Raw genomic sequence first — 23,062 nt, forward strand, 5'->3', positions numbered from 1 at the left:
TTAAGCCAGTATACCTGTGAAGCTGCACTCTGCTTCTCATAAAGATCACTCAGCTTCGTCCATGCTTGATAAGCCGACATCTCGTCTGCTACATTGAAGTAAACGCTTTCTGCCAAAGTCAGCAAAATGGTAGATAGTGCCAATTCATCCATTTCGCTCCATTCATCTTCGTCCGTATCTTCTGGTTTTATCCCCTTGAGCTTTATAGGTTTTATATGCTTCTTTTGTACCAACACGTGCGAAATCTGCTTCTTCCACAATGGGAAATTGGTTCCATCCAGCTTCTTGATATTGTAAAGAGAAGTGTCCTGTGATCGAGCCATAGCTACGCTTCACAGTAGTTTACTTTCCTGGGAAAAATTCGGCAGAGTTTCCCCTTTAAATTGACCTCTGAGCCAATATCAACCTGTCAAATGAACCAAGGAAGCTTCAGATTCTGCATAAATTTCGGCAGAGTCTCCTTTGTAAAATGGCTCTGGCGTACTCAAAACAAACCAAAAAACAGCTCAAAAAACCACTGTCTCTCTAACACTGTGAGCTGTGGGTAAACCTGTCCTGCACCTGTACTGTCTCTCACTGTCCTGTCAACTGTCCTGTAAGCATAGACTGCGACAATGCCTCAACGGTAGTAAAGCAAAGATGCAATCCCAACTGTCTAACTCACAGTCAATACATCCTAGCTGCCTATCTAAGGGTGCTCAAGGTATCGCTCCAAGACCTGTATCACCGAAAGGATCTCAACATTCGAGAATCCCCCAGCTCAATAAAACCTCACTCGACCCTCAACAAAGGCTGCAGTAAATCTTACAGTACATAGACTTCCCACAAAGTCATACATCCACAAATTTCCCACTGTATGCTGTAACCGCTGTGGCGGTTGTTTGCTGCGTGACTCATAGCCAGCAAACCCTCAACAGACATACATCATCTCTGACAATACATCCCATGTGGAAGTACCTGCAATGTCAGGATGAAATCTGGAATATCAAGCAGCAAACACAAGCTACCTGATGAACTGGTGGATGTCGCCTACAGTCTGTGTGTAGGTGCACCCGTGTCGTATGTGACACACCTCCAAGAACTGTAAGCCGTCCTTCGTTGTGTAGATAGCCACAAATCAGCACTCTGGAAGTGCAGATATCCTCAGCACTTGCAGTCGTAGGCCGAAACCCCAAGTTTGCAGAGTCGGATCTGCACCCGTAGAGACCACGTAATCGAAAATGGCCTGCACAGAACTTTGTCAAAGCCGAACGGTGGCCAAGATGACCTCAAAATGAAATTCTGAGAACACCGAGCCCTTCGGGCGCACCCACTGGATTTGGGGCCGTGTCTTTGCCTATCGAATTTCACTCCAATCTGAGTTGGTGACTCTAGCCTCCTGCATTGCTGCCCCGAGCCTCGATCTGAGCTCTGATACCAGTTGAAGGAGTACGAGCGGAAGTGTGACGCGAGAGAGTGCGAGAAGAAGAGCACGACGATATGGTGAACTCGCTCTACTGTAATGTGTAGAGCATAGTGAGTTCTTATTAGGTTTTTACAAAAGAATATGTGTACATACCTGGCGGCCCGCCCACTTACCTGGGCGACCACATTGGGCTTTATACCCCAACACATTTCCCACAGGAACAAGGATCCACGTACGCAAAACATTAATTAGATAGCTACAGGACTATTCCAAAACCAGAGAACAATATGAAGTATGTACCAAGAAGTTCTATTCGTCCGTATTAGAAGTATTATCCCTCATGCATATTCATCAAGTCGAAACCAACCCATAAGAAGCAGAACGAGTGAGTGGGTATACGATACCTACTTGATTTGTACAAAAAAACTTATGACAGATTAAAGAAACATCTTGATGTAAGACCAAAGTAAACGAGCAATGCCAAGAACTGCGTAGGTGATGTTGCACCTACCTGTACTATAGAAGGCCATTGTGAACTCAAAGTTTCGCAAACTGGAGAGAATATGTCTGATAGAGGACGGGATGGAGTCTTCCTCACCCTGTACAAAGAGGTTATCATCTTGTTCAAGAGGATTTCAGCTTTCATGCATCTTGGAGCAGGCCCGAGTTTGAGAGAGAGAGAGAGAGAGAGAGAGAGAGAGATCTCATACCGCGTCTTAATGCGTATAAGAGTAGAAGCAAGGAAGCCGATCTCTGTGTATTGAACAGGCTTGGGGGAGAGAGAGAGAGAGAGAGAGAGAGAGAGAGAGAGAGAGAAGAGAGACATGACAGCTCCCATAGGTCGATAGGAGTTTTCTCACGATGCAAATGAGGAGCAGCAAAAACTGTACGTAGGTGTATTTGTGCATGCCCATTTGAGAGTTATCAAAGCGCATGTGTTAGGTGAGAGATACGTGGAGATATTCATATGCATGCCCACTAGATGAGTTATCAAAGAGCATGTTAGGTGAGAGCATATGAGCAGGCATATGGTGAAAAAATGACCCGGTACACGTCAAGGTGCAAATCGATCCCCTGCCAAGGTGCAAAAAATGGCCTTCTATGCTACTCATGAGAGGAAGATGAGATAGAACGCGCTTAAGCCATGTGGCCGATAGAGAGATCCTAGCAAAAGAGAGATAGGGAGATTGAACATACTTTGACTTAGCTACATTATTGTGAAGCAGCATGCTTTCTGTAATCTTCTTATAGTACAAGTAAATAGTAAGCAAATGGTGTGCTATATTATCGTCGAAGCAATATGCTTTCTGAAATCTTCTTAAAGTATGAGTAAATAGTAAGCACATGGTGTGCTTATCGGCTCTTACATGCCCGGTGTTGAATTTTTAAGGGTAGCTCCTTATTGTGGGAGTTGGTGACCGTCCAAGTAAATATGTGTGTGTGTGTGTGTGTGTGTGTGTGTGTGTGTGTGTGTGTGTGTGTGTGTGTGTGTGTGTGTGTGTGTGTGTGTGTGTGTGTTCATACCTCACACAAGCCATTTCGGGCTACTTGGTGGATTCCAAATGGTGGCTAAGTTATATTGAAGAAAGGAGGCGGGTATGTGAGCAGAAAAGTAGAATCCTATTCTACATTCAGCATTTGCCTCTAATCGACATCATGTATCCATTCTCTACCAACTGATCTAACCAACTAGACCCCTTTTGCTGTGTTTGTTGGCTGACTAGCCCTTATAGGGAGGCTTCCCACACATGGAGCAATTTAAGCCCAAGGCCTCAAGGCTAAGCTTCTGAGACCAAACACAACACAACCTTGAATTCCGCAAAGTGTTCTTCTACTTTTGGAGCTAAAATTCCCAAAATGAAATGTATATAAACCTCCTCCATGGAGAAGACACTTTGGTCCTAAGCATTGTAAGCAGAGGAGACTAGACATTGCTCCCAAAAGGGTAAGACCTTCTCCTCAACCCACACTAATTATACGCCATGGGGAAAGGTACCCTCACCATCTTTGATGCCCAAGGTTTTCACACTTGGAAAACCAAGATACATGGAGCCACCCATAAATATGTTAATATAGCACATGAGTTCAACATAAAGGATTTTTAAATAATAGATTTTACATTTACTTATTATACAAAAGGGTATAAACAAAGGAGCTTTACATAGATTGAATAGTAAAAGCTATGTTTTATTCATGGAAAACCTACAAGTAGAGTTTTTTTAATAATACTGGAACACATGTGCTATGGCTCAGGTTTACGTATGCCCCCCCCCCCCCCAAAAGCTCATGAAGAAGCAGCTATGGTCATTGTGAGACCATTAGGGTAGGAAGAAAGAATGCATACTAGGAAATGCATGGCTCAATTTACACTCAATTTATAGCAAAGGATGAGCAAGCATTGGGCATTCTTCTCACCTCTCTAGGAGACAATTATGTCCACTATATAGACAACTGTACTACTTCCTATGATGCCTAGACTACACTAGAGGCTCAAAGGGCATTTTGGAGCTATTGTCTGACACTCCAAAATCTCTCCAAAGATGCAGTTCTATGGATTAACCATGGAACCATGGGAGGATCTTCCTTCTCTTGTAAATTGACTAAAGATCATTTGCACCCAACTAGCATGCATACAATATATAGTGGACAATGAAGACTAAGTAGTTGTCCTACTTACAGTAGTATGTGATGTAGACTACAATCAGTTCCTCCCCTTTCAGTGGTTAGTATGTCAATCAATGTGAAAAGTACTACCCAGAGTTTAAAGCACCTCCTTGTCAACTTCCCATCTTGTTTTTTAAATAGAGAAAAGGTTTCGAAGTAGGGTGTTCTTGGTATCAATGTTTTAACATGTGTCTACACAGACCTAAGGAGTTAGGATGCTAAACCCTTTCCTAATAAAATGAAAACTACAAAGGGTTTTTGAAACTAGCAATCTCTCTCTCTCTCTCTCTCTCTCTCTCTCTCTCTCTCTCTCTCGTATTTGATTCGATGGTTTCAAGGGGACAAGGTTTTTGGGGAAGTGCTCAAAGCAGAAGTGGGAAAGGGGAAGAATAGAGGAGGTTTGTAGTTCTCTCTTTCTTGCAAGAGAATTTTGGGGGCATACTCAATTGCAAAGAGGGAAAACAATAAGTTTTCTCAATCTCCTATTGAAATAGATGTAAAGGGGAGAAGAGATGTTGTCTACTCGATCTCATAAAAGAAGCACAAGAAGAGTGTTGAGAGGGGAAACAATTATTTTTCTCTCTCAATCTCCTATTGAAATAGATCTAAAGGGGAGAAGAGCTAGTGTCTACTTGATCTTAGCAAAAAAGCACGAGAAGATTGTTGTGTAGGGTTAAAGGAGGGAGAAGAAGTCAAAGTTGAGGGCGATGTGCAGTCGATGCTTGGCAGGTAGCCATTTTCATCAGGGAAATAGATTTCTAAGTATTGGGTCCAAAAGTCAAATCGAAGAAGCACAAGAAGAGTGTTGTGTAGGGTTAAAGGAGGGAGAAGAAGTGAAACTTGAGGGCGATGTGCAGTTGATGCTTGGTAGGCATTTGTTTCCATCAAGGAAATGGATTTCTGTTTGAGAATCGAAGTGCATAATATCAATGATGGTGTATGCAATCATATTTTATTGGGTTTTTGCAGTCTAAAGTTGAAGCTATTGCCGATTCCATACGCAAACTTTGATTCATCTTTGCATAACTTCAAAATATTCAAGACTCTATCATCTTTCGTAATTATGCTCTAATTGTGAGATTATCCTATTGGTAGTACTAAAACTATTCCTCTTTGCACCTTGCTCTCTCGGTTCTTAGTCTATAATCTATTCTTTGTCCACAATCAGAGACATAGTACATACATGATCTCCCCTGGAAAGTAATGCACTCCAAGAGCATGGATAGGACATCAGCCTGCCATGGGGGAGGTCACAGATTCAATACCATGGTCCAGAGTGTGTAGGTCAACACCATTGACCTTTTTCAAGTTGTTCACATGCCTCGAGATTCTTGTACTTTACCATCCTCGTAGATCCGACCACCCAAGGTTCATTAAAGGTCACATGGCATATAGTGCCCGTGCACATTTTTGTTAAGTAAAATCTGAATAAAGGTATCTTTTAGAAGAGAGAAATTTATCATGGAGTAAACTTCTAGAGTTGCAAACCTTATCACTTGGTTTACTTAACCTCCGTCTCTCCCTCCCTTCCTCTCTCTCTCTCTCTCTTCCCAAATAAAAATCCTTTTGTTTTCACCTTTTTTGAATTAAGAAAACCCTTATAAAAGCAATAAGGAGAGAAATAAGTGTGAGAGCTTCTTGAGCAAGGCTTGCACACCCTTCAAAATAGGGAGGCTCAAGGAAGGATCTGACACAAGGCTCAAGCCAGTAAGGATAGCTTACAGTCAGGGGGGTGAGTCGGAGTCAGCACTTGCTTGAGGCCTGGGGGACCGCCCCGAGTGGGGGCACGCACCTATTCCTCCCTTTTCCAACATACTATAATACCTTCCCTTAAGTTTTTGACCAACCCTCCCTGCTCTCCTTGGAGAGTGATGGTCCAAGTTCGAGGTCAAGCTCTTTGTGGGGAGAATGCTTGGTGGCAGCAACAGTTTTCCCTTGTGGAAACAAAGCGTGTCTATTGTCGTGCTTGGCTCCCCTAAAGCCTGTTGCAACTTTAGATGGAAGGGGTGTTGTGATGCTATCATGTGTGTGTGATCTTGGACAACTCTTTCGAGCTCTACTCACATCCTTGGACTAGGCGGATGGTCTCTTGTGTGGGCACAATGCACAATGTGAGAGTGGGTGTCACCACTGGGTGTCGTGTGGTGACACCTACACTTGTAGTCTTGGGTATGGCTTCCATGTTAAAAGTCGTACGCTTTGCACATTTGGTATTTCTCGTGTGTCCCTCTTCATGGTAGTGTCTCTACATGAGGTTGTCGAGTAGAGCAAAGTAGGGGATTGGCATGAGTGAATGTTGCATGTTCTTTCATGGAGTCATGGAATACCTATCTTTTTTGTGGTTATAAGTACACATTGTCAAGTACACAAATAAATATAAACATAATAGCTAATATTTATAACCAATCATTTTACCAAAATATTTTTGCAAAACTGTTCCATAAAAATATCAATGACTCTTGCAAGCAAGGGACCAACTGTCTATGCCTGGAAAGAGCCTTATTTGAGTCCTTGTGTCACATGGGGTGGACATGAAGATAAAGAGGGGCTTTTGAGCTGAAAATATCACAAGGTGGGTAAGATCCTTTGCACAGTCTCACCTTTTGTATGTTTGCGAAGTGGCAGTAATGGGCAAGGGGGTTAAATTCATTGTCCCAAAGAGCAAAGGACATCTCAAATCTTGAGCAATATTTTGCCACCTCACACATGCCGAGTGGTTAGGTATGTGTGACACAACTCTTAATAGTTCTCATACCCAAAGGACTCCTTTAATAGGGTGGGTTGGTTACTAATGAACCATTGCCACATCCTTTCTTTTGACCACTTTGCTAGTTTTAGATTGATGAGGGTGCAACCTAAAAACCTTGCAGCTACCCTTTTTTTTTGGGGGGTGGGGGAGAGAGAGAGAGAGAGAGAGAGAGAGAAAGAGAAATTGATGTGCTAAGAGAGTGAACTGTGCCTGAGTGGAGCTTCCCTAAGGAACTCTATGGCCTTCTTTGGTGGCCAACAGAAGGCCTTAATCAAATATGAACTCTTAAAACCAATTTTGGATTATTAAAGCTTATCAAGTATGTGGGCTAAGTTTTGAAAAAAAAAATCTCTCTCTCTCTCTCTCAAACACAAAAGAAGAAAACCTCTCTAAAAATGCAGTCCCCATGTAGAACTCTCGGTTCTCTCTCTCTCTCTCTCTCTCTCTCTCTCTCTCTCTCTCTCTCTCTCTCTCTCTCTCTCTCTCGTTACGGGATCGTGTCTCCTTTTCTCTGTTGAATACCACATGCCTTCAAGGTGAAAACATAGGTGAGTGCATGAGGGACAATCCTTTGGTTGCATTTACTGAGGCGGCAAGGGTGGAGGGAATATGTGAAGAAAATCTTGAGGTTATTTTAAAAGATTCATTAGGAGACACTAGTATGCCGCGTCTTTTTTTCTCTCTCTCTTCGTGTAGGCCTTTTCTCTCTCTCGTTGAACACGCTGAGTTCAGAGCACTCAAGCCGGATTAAGGTGCTTCCGCCGCGCTTTTGGGGGGGGGGGGGGGGGGGGGGGGGAGGGGGTCCCTCCCCCTTTTATAATAGTATAGATACGTTGTTAGTGCCACATGACAAGTTAATGACGGCAAACTTTCTATCTCTCTAGTCTCTAGGTAATTCTTGACATTGTCTTATGTAGGTCATTTAGACATATTGTACACTTGCTTAAGTTGGCCGAATGGCACCTTGTGTTGTTAGTCATGTATTCTAACCACTTTATCCATGGGGCAATGCATGCAAATAGCTTTTTTAGCCTTGATATCTGAGAGCAAACTTAATTCAACAATCAGCCTGTTTGTTGAATCAGGATTCATGCAAACATTACAAGAAAAACAAGTGAAGGGTCACGACGGCTTTCAAAAATAGTAAGAAAGTGATAAAATTGTTTAAAGTGTTATCAGTTTTTGAGAAAGGATTGCATCAGCTTAGTCTTGAGCCGATTGAAAATTGAGACTAGCTAGCTACAAACCATGGTAAACGAAAGAAAAACGGATGAAATATGTGAGAAAGTCGTCCAAACATTTTGCAAATCTCAAAATTTTTGCTAATATTTCCGGTTTTTTCTTTGTGAGGAAGAAACTTGATGAGCACGCTTAATAAAAGAGACTTTCTTTAATGTTAACACTAATTGGAATCAAGCTATAAAATGCAAGAAATGTAAAGCCATGTGAAGTTGTGAAATAAAAAGAACTAATAACTATATGTGTGTGTGTAGAATTTATTAGAATATGGAAGGTGAAGCTTCACTTTAGCATTTTTAAACAATAGAATGCAAAAAAAAACATATATGTGTGTGTGTGTATAATTTACTAAAATTATGTAAGGTGAAACTTCATTTTAGCATAGTAAAACAATGGAATGCAAGAAAATTAAATACAGGATGTGAAATGAAAGGTAAGTCTCCATCATGCACTCAAAACTATGAAGTCCCCCCTAACCGAGCCCAACACTAAGGGTTTCTTTTAGAAAGCCAAAAATTGCTTGCTAAAACAAGCCATAGCAATGAAACCTCAAAGGTACTGCATCTCTCAGTGTTAGTGTTGGTAGCCTCAAGTGGGTTCAAAGAAATGAAAACCAAAGACACAAGTTAGGTTTTGGAGAGTGGGCTTTTCAACTATCTCCAAGGTTTACTACAATATGGGTTGTTGGCTCTTTATAAAAGCTAAGTACATGTAGTCATTAAGTCCCATGGCAAAGCAACTGTGTGTTGGTTCTTCATGCTCCTAAACTTCTATTACTACCTAGGTTACTTTTTTCGTGCATTTTATCTATTTTGGGATATTTTGACAGTTTTTAAATGGTGAATATGTGACAAAAATTACACTAAAATGTTGAAAATTTCATATAATCTAGCTAATTTGAAGGGCGAGGGTGCTTGTGAGAAATCAGCACTGAGTACTATAGTAGACCACTAGCCTATATAGTATAAAGATCATACCACAAGTGATGTTAAAGTTTGGTCTAGGTCTTGGTTGGTGTACACACCCAACCCATCAAAATCCCTTGTGATTGCCCTTGCCACTTGCAAATTCTCATCACAAGCGGACATATGTTAGTAAATAAATACCATGTGATGGGCCCTATGATGAAGTACTCGGCACAAAAAAAACGAGCGCTTGAGGTATGTGGTTCCTTGTTCAAGTTTATATTTTTGGTTCTACTTCACTTTTACTCGACAGATTATTAGATAGGATTGTGTTTGACCTTTGGGTCAAGAAAACCTACTGGAGCGCATGGTTAGAGCACTTGCCTCTCCAAGTAAATGTTTCAATTTGGAGGGGTGGGGGGAAAGCAATGGTAGTGCCTTTTTACTAAGCCCTTGAATGTCCTTGAGATTCCTGCACGTACCTGGCCACCATCAATTTCACTATTGAGGGCCATAAAAGAGCCCATGCCGTTTGATCTTGTGCCTACAAACAAGCGGCCACTTTGGTCCAATTATAAAGAGGAGGACAAGGTTCTTTCTGTCTTTTTTTGTGCATTGTTTGTTGTCCATCCACTAGAAGAGGACATCCACACCCAATCAGGCATATCACACAAGCTTCCATCAGTTAGGATAGAGTCTCTCGTGGTGAACCTTGACAACACTATCAAACACATTACCACATGAGCTATCTATGGGCCGATGATTGGGTTTGGAATGGCAGATGCCAAAAAAATCTCTTTCATTTATAACTCATTATGTGCAAAGATCAACCTTTTTGATAGGCAAGGGCTAAAGGTGGATATGAGAAGTGATGAGAGTGGCCCTTGTCACAGTGCTACTAGAACTAACTCCACTCAAAAGGTTAGCCTTTGAGAGTTATGACTTTGATGGAAAGGTCCCTCACATTTATGGAAAGAGTGAGAGTCCCCCACTCAAAAGGAGGACCATTCACACTCATCCCCACACCATTTGATGGTGGCAAACGAACAAAATACCAAAGAGTAAATGATGCCTTAAGCAAAGCGTTAAACCAATCAACGGCGCCCGGCGGAGCTCGCAAAGCCTCTGGCTATGGCGATTCACGTGACTCTCTGCTCATTCATTGCGGCAACTCAGCTTCTTCTTCCCTTTCGACCGCTTTCACCTATTTCTGTCTGCCTTGGCTACGACATCTCCTCGTGACTTGTAGGCTGTATGTCCTCCTTTTTCCAAAGAAGGCTAGCTTGGCAAGGTCGCCATTGAATCTGGCCGTTTTCGCTTGCTTGAATCAGTAAACTTTCCTGCAAGGGTGCTCCTTGAAAGCTTGCAAGCAAGAGACTGCAGTTCCCACCGCTCTCCATCGTAAGCCTTCAATGGACAGAAAGCATGGACAGGAGATTTGTGGCAAGATGCGTTTGAAGAGTTGAGGTATTTGGCCACTCTGAGCTTTTTGCGGCTGTCGTTTAACACTTATGTTGTAACTGCAAGTGCAAAGCATCTTTGCTTGGGAAGCCAGAAGGAGAACACTGTTTCCTCTTGTCCTTTTTGTGTTATGGAATTTCTTGTGATATAATCACCATGGGTGCTACAGAAATATAACCACCATTGCGGGCTTCTAAAAATACCGCTGCTTAGATTTCACTGATTTGGTGAGCAATTGGTTGAGTACGAGACTGTATTCTCACATAGTGTAAGCATATTGGAAAGAAAGCTGCAATTTTGTTGAGCTGGGATATGTTGTTTGCTGAAACTGATCACCTTAAACTCATAACTGATGGTGACCAGGAATGCCTTTCTCAAGGTCATGACTCACTTGTCAACCATCTCGGTGTAATTTTTGCATCATACTTATTTTCGGACTTATCTTGATTCTTAACCATCGCGTGACAATTAAGTTGTGACTGTCTATGGGGTTATTAGCCTTTTTGAGCTTATGTTCTTTCCCTGAGTTTTTTTATGAATGAGTTGGATGATGCAAGTTAATGGGTCGCTTATTAAATCTTTTTATCTGCAGGGACGGTTGCCAACATGAATGTGAAGTTGTGGATGCTGAGACAGGAAAGGGAACATCAGAGACTCTCCATACTGGAATAAAGGGATCAAGAGTTGAATCATGTGAGCATTGGATCGATTGCTACGTTTTTGTTTTATGTCTGAGACCAGAAATAGTCAGCTGCCTTTTTCTTTCAAAGAACTAGAAAATCTTGTCAAGTTAACAGTTATGGAGGCATCTGATGCGAAGCCCTCGTTCCTTTGTTTCCTACCAGAATTTCAAAGTACACCTGCCAACATTCTGTATCATAATGGGACTACTGAGGGTACTGCCATTGAGCACTTTTCTGGGAAGGCTGTTTCAGTGTCGTTTGGAAAGAAGAGTCCAAATGGAACAGTTGATTTAAAAAACAGGTTGTCGGAAGCTTCTTTCAAAGCAGAGTCTTGTGTAAGTAATGGTTTTGCTGACTATAAGGCAGCCTCGGCTGGTCCTGTTCGGCCAATGGGAGTTGTAGCAAATGGAGCACAACATGAACTGCATGATACGACAACTGGAACAGATTTTCATAATCGAGACAATAGGGAGTCAGGGAATGATCAAATTGCAGAATGCATGGGCAATCATGCTGCTGCCAATGATTTGTCTGGAGAGATCGACATTTTGGCCTTTAAGATTACAGAGTTTTTTAATGCATTCCAAGAAGGCCAAGAGCATAATCTCTTGAAGTTTACACAGACATTAGACTTGCTCTCGTCTGAGAGTTTAATAAAACCTGAAGGTGGCCAACGGGATGCCAAAACAAATCCTGCATTAATTAATCAGCACATAAAGTCTGATAATGTGGTGACTCAGGTCGATGCAGACCCTATTGATGGCAGGATAAGTTCTAGTGCTGGTCGGTCAGGGAAATGGAATGGTTCCTTTGGGGCTGAGTCTTTTTCAGGAACTCTTTCTGGACCTCTTACTTTCTCAGGACCAATGAGCTTTTCTGGAAACTCAGGTCATGGGCCGTCCTACTCTGGAAGCGTCTCGCACCGGTCGGACAGCAGTACAGCGAGCACACATTCATTTGCTTTTCCTGTGTGAGTTACTGGTTTTGTTAATACTTTCAATGTTTGCTGTGCTACAATTGGGTGTAGTTGCTGTAGCTTCTACTGTTTTTGTGTAGTAATGCTGAATTTTCTGTTTCTGGCAGTTTACCCTTTGAATTCAATAGCAGCCCAGTCAAAATTGCACAACCAGATAAAAGGTTTGTGCAGAGACCATGGAAGCGACGCCTGCGACATCTCTTCTGCTGTGCGGATCCTTCCAAGTAAGGTCAGAAGTATTAAATTGCTCAGTACGTTGCTCTTGTACCTGATGTTAGCAGATCCAATTTGCACATTTCCAGCTTCCAATCCTTTGAATTTTTACACAAAGAGTTGGAGGTCTTTTGAGAAAGTGTCCCATGTGAAGGTTTGACGGTATGTCATTCAGCTGGACATTATTAATATGGAATCCATGTGAAGTTGCACTCATGAGGTATGGGACATTTTATCGAAGGGACTGAATTTGGAAGTAGGATTTGCTCCTTGAAGGCTTTGTTGATAGCCGTAGTGCTAAGATCTTGGGCGACGCATTTATTGTGTATAGTAAAAGAGTGTTACCATTTTTTCCTTTTGCCTCTTGTGCTATGCTTGGTGGTGGCACCCCCTGGCTTTTTTTAATCATATATCTGCAGGTTGTTTTTTCACAACACCTTGTTTCTGCAGATAGTGATTTTCAAGGGTGAACATGCAGGATGGTAGACATGATGTGGTTTTACACTTACCGCAGTTGAACGACCGACATGTGCGGGTGCACAAATGATTCACTTCTAGTGGTTTTAACTAGCTTGTTGTTAATCAAGTCCCCACACACACACACACACACACACAGAGAGAGAGAGAGAGAGAGAGAGAGAGAGAGAGAGAGAGAGGGACAGAGACTGTGTTGGAGTCTAAACTTCGTTTTGCACGCACAAAATATTTGCACAACACATTTGCCGAGTTAGATTTGCTGCCTGCTGCTTCAAAGAAGTAATAAGCAAGTTATGCAGTGGGATTTGGTATACCATAATCTGGATCTAATCCCAGTTTGATGGCTAGAATCATTTTACCTTGTTCATGCACGCACGTAGGTGTGTGTGTCTGTGTGTGTCTTGAGAGAGAGAGAGAGAGAGAGAGAACATTCTAAAGAGTTTAGTGTGTGAATGATCCTGTATGCACAGAAATGAATGCTTTGTTGGCCTAAATACCGTGTGATAATTTTGAGGTGGCTTGTATGAGAGGGGTGGCCTTTTGTCCAATCTGATGTACCTATCAGTGCAAGCAGTTTCACTAAAGTTCTCTTGTTGAGCTGTTGGGAAGTAGCTGCTTTATTATGGATGAGAGTGCAAGTTCTCATGTTTTTGTGAAGATATCTTTACACGAGAACTTGCATTCGTTTTAATATCAGTCTGTGAGATGGAAGTATGTGTCATTTTTGCCTGATTATGTTTTCCATTAAGAAAGAAGTGCATTTTTTGGATATGAGAACCATGCCAAAACTATAGATAATATCAAAACATCATGGTTAGTTTCGAAATCAGCTTGGTTGATGCAGACATTGGTTTTGTTGCCTTAGCTCCTTTAAGTGTGGCTTGTTTTGATAATTTAACAATAGTGTTAAGTGTTAAATTCAAAAGAATCTACAGGTCCAGTCCTCCATTACCATTTCCCATCGAGGTTTTTGGAAAGAATACTTGTCTGTTGTAAAAAGCTCTTGTTCACATTAGTGGCTTCACCTCAATAACTTGCTGTTTTTGTCAAACATGTATTGTTGCATCCACATTGAGAGATTGCTGTAAGAAAATGGTAATAAATTTACATTTCTGTGATATTTAATTAAGGATAGGTTTTATCTTCAAGCTCAGTGAAGGATTGGCACAAATGACAAGCTTACTAAAAAGACAACCCATCTCTCTCTCTCTCTCTCTCTCTCTCTCTCTCTCTCTCTCTCTCTCTCTCTCTCTCTCCCTCTTTCTATGTTTACCCAACCCCTTGGCTCTTTTGTGGTTTCTCCTTGCATGTGTGCCAACACAGTTCTTGCCCTGTGAGAGCATGAGCTCTCACCCTCCATATCTACTCTCACATCCGTAGCACTGTCAATTGCTCCTTTCCTGCCCCTATTGCCTTGATGTTGTTGCTCCATTGCATTGCATCAGATGTCCTCCCACACAGATTAGCTAGGTTAAAAAAAGATGGACATCATTTCTAGTTATATGACATGATTGTACACATTCTAATGCTTCGTGTGGGAGGAACAATCTTACAAATGCTTGGCTCCGACTTCAAGTCTTGCACCAATGGTTGGCATCCCTATTCAAACTTGGCCAATGACATGTCAACAAAGCCTTACTACAGGTGATTTCTTGGCAAAGTGACCACCACAAACACCCTCATGACAATGCTCAAGGGTATTATGAAATTTTGAATAGTGAGTTCTCTGTGAATGACAAAGTTGGCACCTTTATGATAGAGATGGAGTGGAGTAGATAAAAAGCGGCTCTTTTGACCAATAAAATGATCACCTTTCTTCCTTGGTGAGACTTTGGGTGTTTAAATTGTTGCGAGGATGTGAATAATCTCTTGGACCTTCTCTTAACCTTAAAAGCTAGGGTCCTTCAGCTTAATTATATTAACCACTATGGAACTACCCAATTGTTAGCCATTGAATTGACCTTAAAAGTTCGGATCCTTAGTTTAATTATAATAACCTTATGAAACTACCCAATTGTTAGGCAATCCGCTACCTTATTATCACATCAAGCAATGTGATAACTTCCCAACTATGTCAATTTTTTTCAATGAGAGCCCTAACATGTCTTGAACATGTTACCATCCCCAGTTCTCGCAAACCCTCTTAATGGAAGAAATTTTTTTAATGTACTAATGCCTTCCTTTGAGTATGTATCTCACTTTATTGTATGTTGCACATTTATGAGGCTCCCATTATGATTTGATGTATACACCAACTTACCATCTTTAACACTATAAAGAGAGGCCATTGCCATGAGCCCAAGCATCCAATGTTGTGATATCTACATGCCTCTTGTAAACCCTATTAGCGTGAGTTGTCTAAGTTGCCATTTAAGCTCTAGCTCAAGAGCATATGGGAGAACATGCCATCACATTGTATCAAGTTGGTAATCCATAATTCTTATTCTCCCCATTGTACAGTTTACATTGTTTCTCTACTTTTATTTACTACAAGATCCTATTTTACTATTGATTTATCTTGCAGTTTCTACAACTATGTACATTATGGATATGACACCCATTGTTGCCATACATAATATCACACCCATGGAGAAGTTTAATGGCAGAAAATCTAATTTGGTACACTTTAAAGTGTTTGGATGCATTGCTTATGTTCATGGGCAAAATGAGTTTCGAACTATGTCGGACCTAAAAGCGTGTGTTAATTGGTTACTCCCTTGAGCAAAAAGGGTACATATGATACAACCCTATCATGCATCAAAGAGAGGTGAGCAAGGATTTTGTTTTTGATGTGTTAAAGAGTTGATATGTTGATGTAGAAGATTATTTTGGAGCTGATGTAAAGGAGAATGTGGTTGTAGAAAATGCAAGTGGACAAGGCCACGTGGTTCAAGTCATGATAACAATCCATGGAGTGGCAAGTTGCGTGAGAGAATAAGTCTTGCAAATTCAATGAATGTATTAAGAAAGGGAAATAAAAGATTGAGGATGCCCCAAGGATGCCCAATTTGTGTGCAGGCCATGATGACGATAGGGCATTTGGCAATGATCCTTCACCACAAAGATTTGGGAGATTAAGGAATGTTATGTAGAGATTGAATTATGACATTTATGTGGCTCGCAATTGTGCATATTTGGCGAAGATTGTGCAAGGTGTAGAGCCTACTTGTTTTCAAGACATTTTTGGAGATCCAAAGTTAGATCAAGCTATGGATAACAAGATGGCTTTGCTTGATGCTAACGAGACATGGATTTTCAATTGCCAAAAGGATAGAATGTGATTGGATGTAAATGTGTTTACAAGGTGAAACACGATGCAAATGGCTCAGTGAGTAGATACAAGGCTAGATTGGTAGCAAACATTTATGCACAGACTTTCGGCATTGATTGTGAAGAGATCTTGGGCCCTGTGGCCTAGATGGCTAATGTCCCTACCATGCAATGGCTGTAACGAAAGATTGGGTTTTGCATCAAATGATGTGAAGAATGCGTTGCAAGAAGAGGCTTATATTTATAAACCATAGAGATGTGAGGATGTGAGATGTCCCAAGGATTTATGTAAGCTTTATATGAGAGGATTGCGGCCTATTTTATTACTACTAGTTTCTGTATGGTTGATGTGGATCACTCCTTGTATATGAGGGAGAAAGCAGTAGGTAATGTGAACATATGCATCTATGTGGTTGATTTGATTACAGGTGGCAATCAAGAGTCTAAAGTTAAGCATTTCAAGAACCTCTTAAAGCAAGAGTTTGACATGAAGGGTTTGGGAGAATTGCGTTATTTTTTGGCCATTGAGATTATACACACCAAAGAGGACATATGTTTGTCACAAAGGCTATATGCATTGGATATGTTTTCAAAGTATGGTATGGTTGATTGTAAGCCTATTATTATACCCTTATATCAAAATTTGAAGATACAAGCTAATGTATGTGATGTGCTTGTGAATGCCACCATGTATAGGAAGATTGTTGGTAGCTTAACCTACATGAAAATCTTTTGATCGGATTTGAGTTACACTATTGGGCTTGAGAGCCAGTTTATGTAGCTTGCCAAGATGCCACACTTGTCTTTAGTGAGGTATACATTGTTCTATGTGAGTGCTACATTGGATTATGTCCTTTTATATGGGGTTAGTATGAAAGTGCAACATTACACAAATGTGGAATGGACTTCTAGTCTATCCCATCTTGACGATCTACCAATAGATAGTGGTACTATAGCTAGGCTTCACAGATTGTCTGCCTACAGAGAGTGATGCAGTCCAATTATCTTGCCAACTCACTCACTAGTGGTTTCACATTGACCATTGCACATGGTCTATCTACAGAGAGTGATGGCCACTTATCTTTTGAGTTCATTAGCAGTTTCACATTGACCAGAGTCCACAAATCTCTTATTGTGTTGTATTTCCTGCTTATGTTTTGTAGATCTTATCATCATTTTGCGTGGTGAAGAACCAACAACAACAGCTTTTAGCCTCCATCTTCATTGTGTGCTTCTCTTGGTTGTGGGCATATGTGCTTGCAAGAGCTCAACCTCTCTCTCCTTCTCTTTCTCTTTACATTTTTTTTGGTCTATTAAGCAATGGATAAATTTGAGACTACATAAGTTATGCTCAATTGCATGGTGGACAACAATTAATTTCATAATAAACTCACAACTTTCATGATGCTTCCTCGATGTGCGACTAGTTATTTTCACCATTTGAACCACTTGTGTAGGGTTTGTATGTTCTCTTTTGCAACATTTATGACACACCACTCTACGATAAACTTTACATGAAGTGGAGCAAGCTCAAGGGTCTTAGAAGACCTCCATCCTTTGAAAATGTCAATATGTTGAATTATTTTCATTGTTGGCACTAATGTCTTTGTATCTTTTTGTAGGCTTTGCTCCCAATGACAAAGACAAGAGCGCCCTCTTCACTCCATCACATTGTGAGAACCCCCATTGTACATTGTCCTTATTTCCAACCAATTTGTCCCTACCTTTGTCTAACATGAATCTAGAAACGCCTTGAGGTTCATGTCCACATTTCTCCATGACTACCTTAAGATATGTGCGTCCTTGTCCTCCTCCTTTGTCTCACATATTGCAATCACCTACAGAGCTTACATGCTACACAAACATTGTTACATGAATAAAAACTTGACTCCACATGAAGGTTTAACACAATGTGATGGAGGTGCACACACCTTAGGTTGTACATGAAGCAAGACATTGTTGCTTATCCGCCTATCCTATGATTGTGATCGAAGTCCATCCACGCACTTGGAAGGCCTTGTGTCCCTGCTCATTCGATGGGATGCACCAAGTTTACCCTTGAGGGCCACTCCTGTTGTAGACATTTTCAATAAGTAACACTTGTCTTTACCACCACCTTGGCCCGGGAGTTTGCTTCCATGGACAAAAAGAAACATGCAATGCCATTGTAGATGCAAAATGTTGTTGTAGCTTACCAATCAATTCATGGTCTCATCCAATAGCAACACATAGTACATCATGGCACTACATATGGCAGAGCATGTCACAATGTTTTGACAATAATGACCTATAATCTCTGACTTATCCTCACTTGCAGGATATTCTTTCTCACTTACCTATCCAAATTCCATGGAAACAAATGTATTGAAGCGTTCTCAGTGATGTTGAAAGGAAAAGTTATCCAATGGCATTGTAAATTTCCTAAAAAATAGCTTAGTTTGACCATCCATTGTACAACCATATTTGATAGGGATGATAGCTTTCAAAGATGTTCATTGAATTGTTATCCATTCCTTCCATATGTTCTTCCTTTCCAAAGGTTGCTAGTAGTTCAAAACACACAGTCCCATTGTATTTTAGTGAAAGTTCATTTACTTGCACGGGATATTTACACGTACCCAATAGCTTCTCAAGTTGAGTAGCACCTAGACCATCTCTGTTCCATTGGACGACAGATTCGGACACTACATTCTCATTTTCCTCACTTTGACTATCCAACTACACCACCTCTAGTATGTCCTCATGACTATGGGTTTCCTTGTTGATGCACACAAGAGTTGATTTGTTACCACTAAGTTTTTTGGAGTTAAAGAGCTAGTTATCCGCCTCAGCCTTCCCCTCACTATTAGAGGCACAAACATAATCATAAATGTAGAACCACATGAGAGATTAAAAGGGAAACATAAGTCAAGTAATGCTCATGACCCTCATGGTCACAAAATGGAGAAATAATAATCTCAAAAGGACTTCCTTCATCTTCAATGATAGCCTTTTAGTCTGAGAAATTTGTAAGATGGAGGAAGAAAACTAAGAAGATTGTTTGCAATCTATTGAATCTCACCATTTCACAGAAACACTTGAGCTCTATAGAATCTCCACCTATTCTCTCCAAATCAAAGTTGCAGTGCCTATGTAGCTCATTATTAAAGGTAGCTTAAGAAAAAATAGAGCATGAATAGATTAGGGGAATCACAACGTGGAATCCAAGAGAGGAATGTTGCATACCAATTTGTTTTTTGTGCAAAATCTTAGATTTAAAGTGTACCTTGAAGGGTTTTTGGATATTTGCATCAAGTAGTACTAATATTCATCCCTCTAGTGTTTGTTCTCTATGTCTCTCACCTTCAATCATTCCACTCTATCATGTCCCCTCTCTCCACTCTCTCGTTCGCATATAGGCTTTCCTTCTTCACCATTGGAGATATACGTGGACGGCTTAAGAAATTGGGCACGCAGACGGTGGGAGATCGTCAAGGCATCAAGTCTAATATGCTTCAATGGACAAGCAAGGAATCACACTGTTGGATAAGTGATATATTTAACCTTACACTTTAGCATGGCATGCCTCATGACTGTACAATTTAGATCAAGCATTTACATAAAGGGGGAGATGTAAACAATGTAAACAACTACCAAACTATAATGGTTGGTTCTCTTATGGAAAAGTTGTTTGATCTTTTACGGGAAATGAAGATATGTGAATGGGCTTAAAAGAATGGCAAGCATGCATATGGACAAGCTGGTTTTTGAAAGCATCATAGCAACATTGATTAGCTTGTCATTTCTCAAGTTCTCATGGAGGAAAGCCAATTGAAAGGTAAAGAAGTGTATTTTTGCTTTTTGGACTTCAAGAAAGATTTTGATATGGTTCCTTGGGAGAATGTTTGGAATCGCATGGAGTTCCAAGTCAATGTATGCTTGAAATTTCTCTTATTTACAAAATTGTGATGTGTCAATTGTACATGAGAGAGGTATTTTTTAAAAAAATCACAAGTACTATTAGTGTCAACAAGCAAGGTTGCCTACTGACACCAACTCTACTTAGGCTACTCAATGATGAGTTTGGAACTCATGGTATTTGAGTTTATGTGACAAGAAGCAGTGAAGAGGTTATGATTAGGAATATAATGATCATGATTTTTTTTTGTACAAATGATTTAGTGTGGTTTTGCCCATAGTTTAAAGGATGAACAAGTGACAAAAGCTTAGAATTGTCTTTGAAAACTTTTGCTTGCATAGTGGGCTAATTGTGAATGGCTCCAAAACAAATTTTATAATTGTGAAAACTCTTAACAAGGAGAAGCCATGCATTGTGTACAATAATGAGCCCCTTGAAGTGGTAGAGAGCTTCAAGTACTTGGCCTTAAGGTTTTGGCAAACCATAAATGGAATTCTTGTGCTACACGACACTTGGAAGCCACGAAGAGAGCCTACTATGCATTTGTGAACATGTGCAATCTAGGAGAGATTAAATGTTGGGTTCTCATGAAATTCCTTTCAACATCTTGGTGACACCAGTGCTTCTTTATGAGGTTGAAGTATGGGGTGGTAGCCTACTTGGAGAGAGTTTGAGAAAAGTCCAATATTGTTGTCTCCTCACAAAATTTCTCTAAGTCGAGAACCAAACACTATATATGATTCTACTTCCTGAGAAAGAATCACTTCCTATTGAGGTTATGGACACGGAGAGACTCATGGAGTACATGATTAAGATGGAGAAACATCCTTCACGTTGACTTCCAAGAATTCCATGGGCAGCAATGTAAAAATTTTAAATGACGCACAAAAGCAAAATCTCAAGTTCAAGATGGATGCAAGACATCAAGAATTAGTTTGAAAGATGGGATGCATTGCACTTGCTTCATAATGCCTCCACATAGTCCAAGTGAATATGGATTTTTTGAAACACCAATATATCATGGCTTGGAAGAAATTTGGTGGTCACACTTCATACATTACAACACATATGTTGCCCTATCTCCTTGCATGCCATCTACACCGTTGCCTCCATCTGGGCCAATTTTATCCTCTACGGCCAATTATTGCTTATCTTGGGACTCTTGTTGTGTTGCTCAAATTGGTCATCATGGATATCGTTGATGGCTCTTCAAGGGTGGTGCCACTATTAGTGTTTGTATGTTCATGTGTAGCTTATTTGGTTCCCTTGTCAAGCACTCTTGTGTTTATCTTATTTTTCTCTTAGAGGAGACAGCTCTCTGGAGATTATGGATTGGGGGTGGAGACCACCTTTGATTTTTTGCTTCACTTGGAATTGTGAAAAGTCGTGGCTGTGAGGAGTTTTGACACACAATAACCCTTTCCATGCCCTAGCCTCAATTGGAAGAGATCCCAACTAAAGGAGTAGGAGCATATAGGTGTTTGTGTCTTAACTTAGAGAAAGTTTGTAAGAAAGCACTTTTGGAAATTCTCAAACTCTTTCCAAGTAGAAGTTGAGATGTTCCTGCCGCACACATCAACTTCGTAAAGAAGGGCCCGGTGTCACCAATGTGTCGAAAAGCTACTTCTTGAGAACCCAACATTTGACATTCCCCGCATTATACATGTTCTTAAATGCATAGTTTGCTCTCTTCCCAACTTTGAAACAATGGATAGCACATTCATGCCACGTGATTGGCAAGAACCTCAAGACCAAGGTACTTACAGCTGTCAACCACGTCAAGTGTTAGTTTTGGTTTTGAGTTTCGATTTGCATTGTGTTTTAAATTTGGATTTTGTTCACTTTGCATTTTAAGTGTATGTTTTATATTTACATTTTAGATTTGTATTTGAGGTTTCAGATTCTCAATTTAGGTTTGCATTGTATTTTCTATTTACGATTTGCAATGTAGGTTCAGGTTTTGAGTTAAAATTGCATTGTAAGCTTGTGCTTGGATTTGAGGTCTACGGTTCAAACTTAGGTTTGTGTTGTACATTGATTGTGTCATTTTAGTTTAGGGTTTGAGTTTAGGCTTGCAATGTAGATTTGGGATTTATGTTTTACGTTTTACATTCATGTTTGCATTTGAGTCTAAGTATATGTTTAGGGCTTAAAATTTGTGTTTTTGTTTGAATGTGATTCCAAACAATAAATCTAGGTCTACGTGCATAGGCATTATTAGTAGCAATGCTACGATGTGGGCCATTCCAATTGAAATGTCTATCTCTCAGCTAGGGCATCATGTCCTTATAATCATTGCAAATGGGATGTGCATCAAACTTGACACATTTCAATGCAACATGTGCACAAAAATGGAAAATTTGATCCATCTATTTAAATTTGAGTTGTTTTTTATGATAATTTGTCTATATGTGTAGATGACAACAATATGATACGCCTTACTCAATTATTGTGTGTTTTGTGTATTGTACTACCTATTTTCAATTCATTAGGAATCTGATGGTGGATATCAAGCAGAAATTCTGCAACCCACGGGGTACGTTAACAAGCAATAAATCCAATCACAGAATATGGCACTGTAGAAGGCAAAGACAGTCCTAGCAGGTAGGAACTATCCCTTAGAAGACAGACCAACAGGAGGCAATCACACTGGGAGTAATTACCGCAGGTAGTTACTACAGTAACTCCGGGGAGCTATAAATAGGAGCCGCTACATTGTAATCAGGCTTCTTAGCTGCTTGTAGTTCGGCTTTAGATTTCTAAGCACTTTCGAATTTACGAGCTCTCACTTCTAATCTCACCCTGTAAACATTGCTTATGTAATCATCTGAGTTTAAACCCATTATACACTGTACTGGTTGTCCTTGAGCTATTAATCTAAATCTGCAAATACTCTTTCCAGTCTTTCGGTTATGTCTCTCGTCTCAGTATAGCATTCCAGTTCAGTTATCTATTTCAGTCCATTTAGTACTCTATTCCAATTTCACTAACTGAACTGATGACATAACCAGTAGCTCTAAATTCTAACACCGGAATCAGCTGTCTGAAGAGATCAGCTCCAATTCCATTTTGGCGATCACGGTGGTTAGAGTTGTTCGCTCTTCAACCACTCTCATCTCTCA

The 23,062-nt window shown here is 40.5% G+C and overlaps 1 protein-coding gene across 1 annotated transcript; it reads left to right on the forward strand.

The window, feature by feature from the left end:
* Nucleotides 1-10,288: 10,288 nt before the first annotated feature.
* Nucleotides 10,289-12,657, forward strand: LOC147420126 (uncharacterized). Its single transcript, XM_086504415.1, has 3 exons — nucleotides 10,289-10,429; nucleotides 11,016-12,076; nucleotides 12,190-12,657. The coding sequence occupies exons 2-3, from the start codon at nucleotides 11,151-11,153 to the stop codon at nucleotides 12,308-12,310; spliced, it is 1,047 nt and encodes a 348-aa protein (XP_086360541.1). The 5' UTR covers nucleotides 10,289-10,429; nucleotides 11,016-11,150; the 3' UTR covers nucleotides 12,311-12,657.
* Nucleotides 12,658-23,062: the final 10,405 nt, after the last annotated feature.

This window comes from Adiantum capillus-veneris, chromosome 28 (genome assembly GCF_014529385.1).
Source record: "Adiantum capillus-veneris isolate H3 chromosome 28, ASM1452938v2, whole genome shotgun sequence".
NCBI lineage: Eukaryota > Viridiplantae > Streptophyta > Polypodiopsida > Polypodiales > Pteridaceae > Adiantum > Adiantum capillus-veneris.

Bases quoted from the DNA above. Each gene is read 5' to 3' on its own strand.
- LOC147420126 (XM_086504415.1), top strand. From the start codon at position 11,151: ATGTCTGAGACCAGAAATAGTCAGCTGCCTTTTTCTTTCAAAGAACTA. The intron at 12,077-12,189 runs GTGAGTTACTGG...TGTTTCTGGCAG, and splicing joins CATTCATTTGCTTTTCCTGT to TTTACCCTTTGAATTCAATA.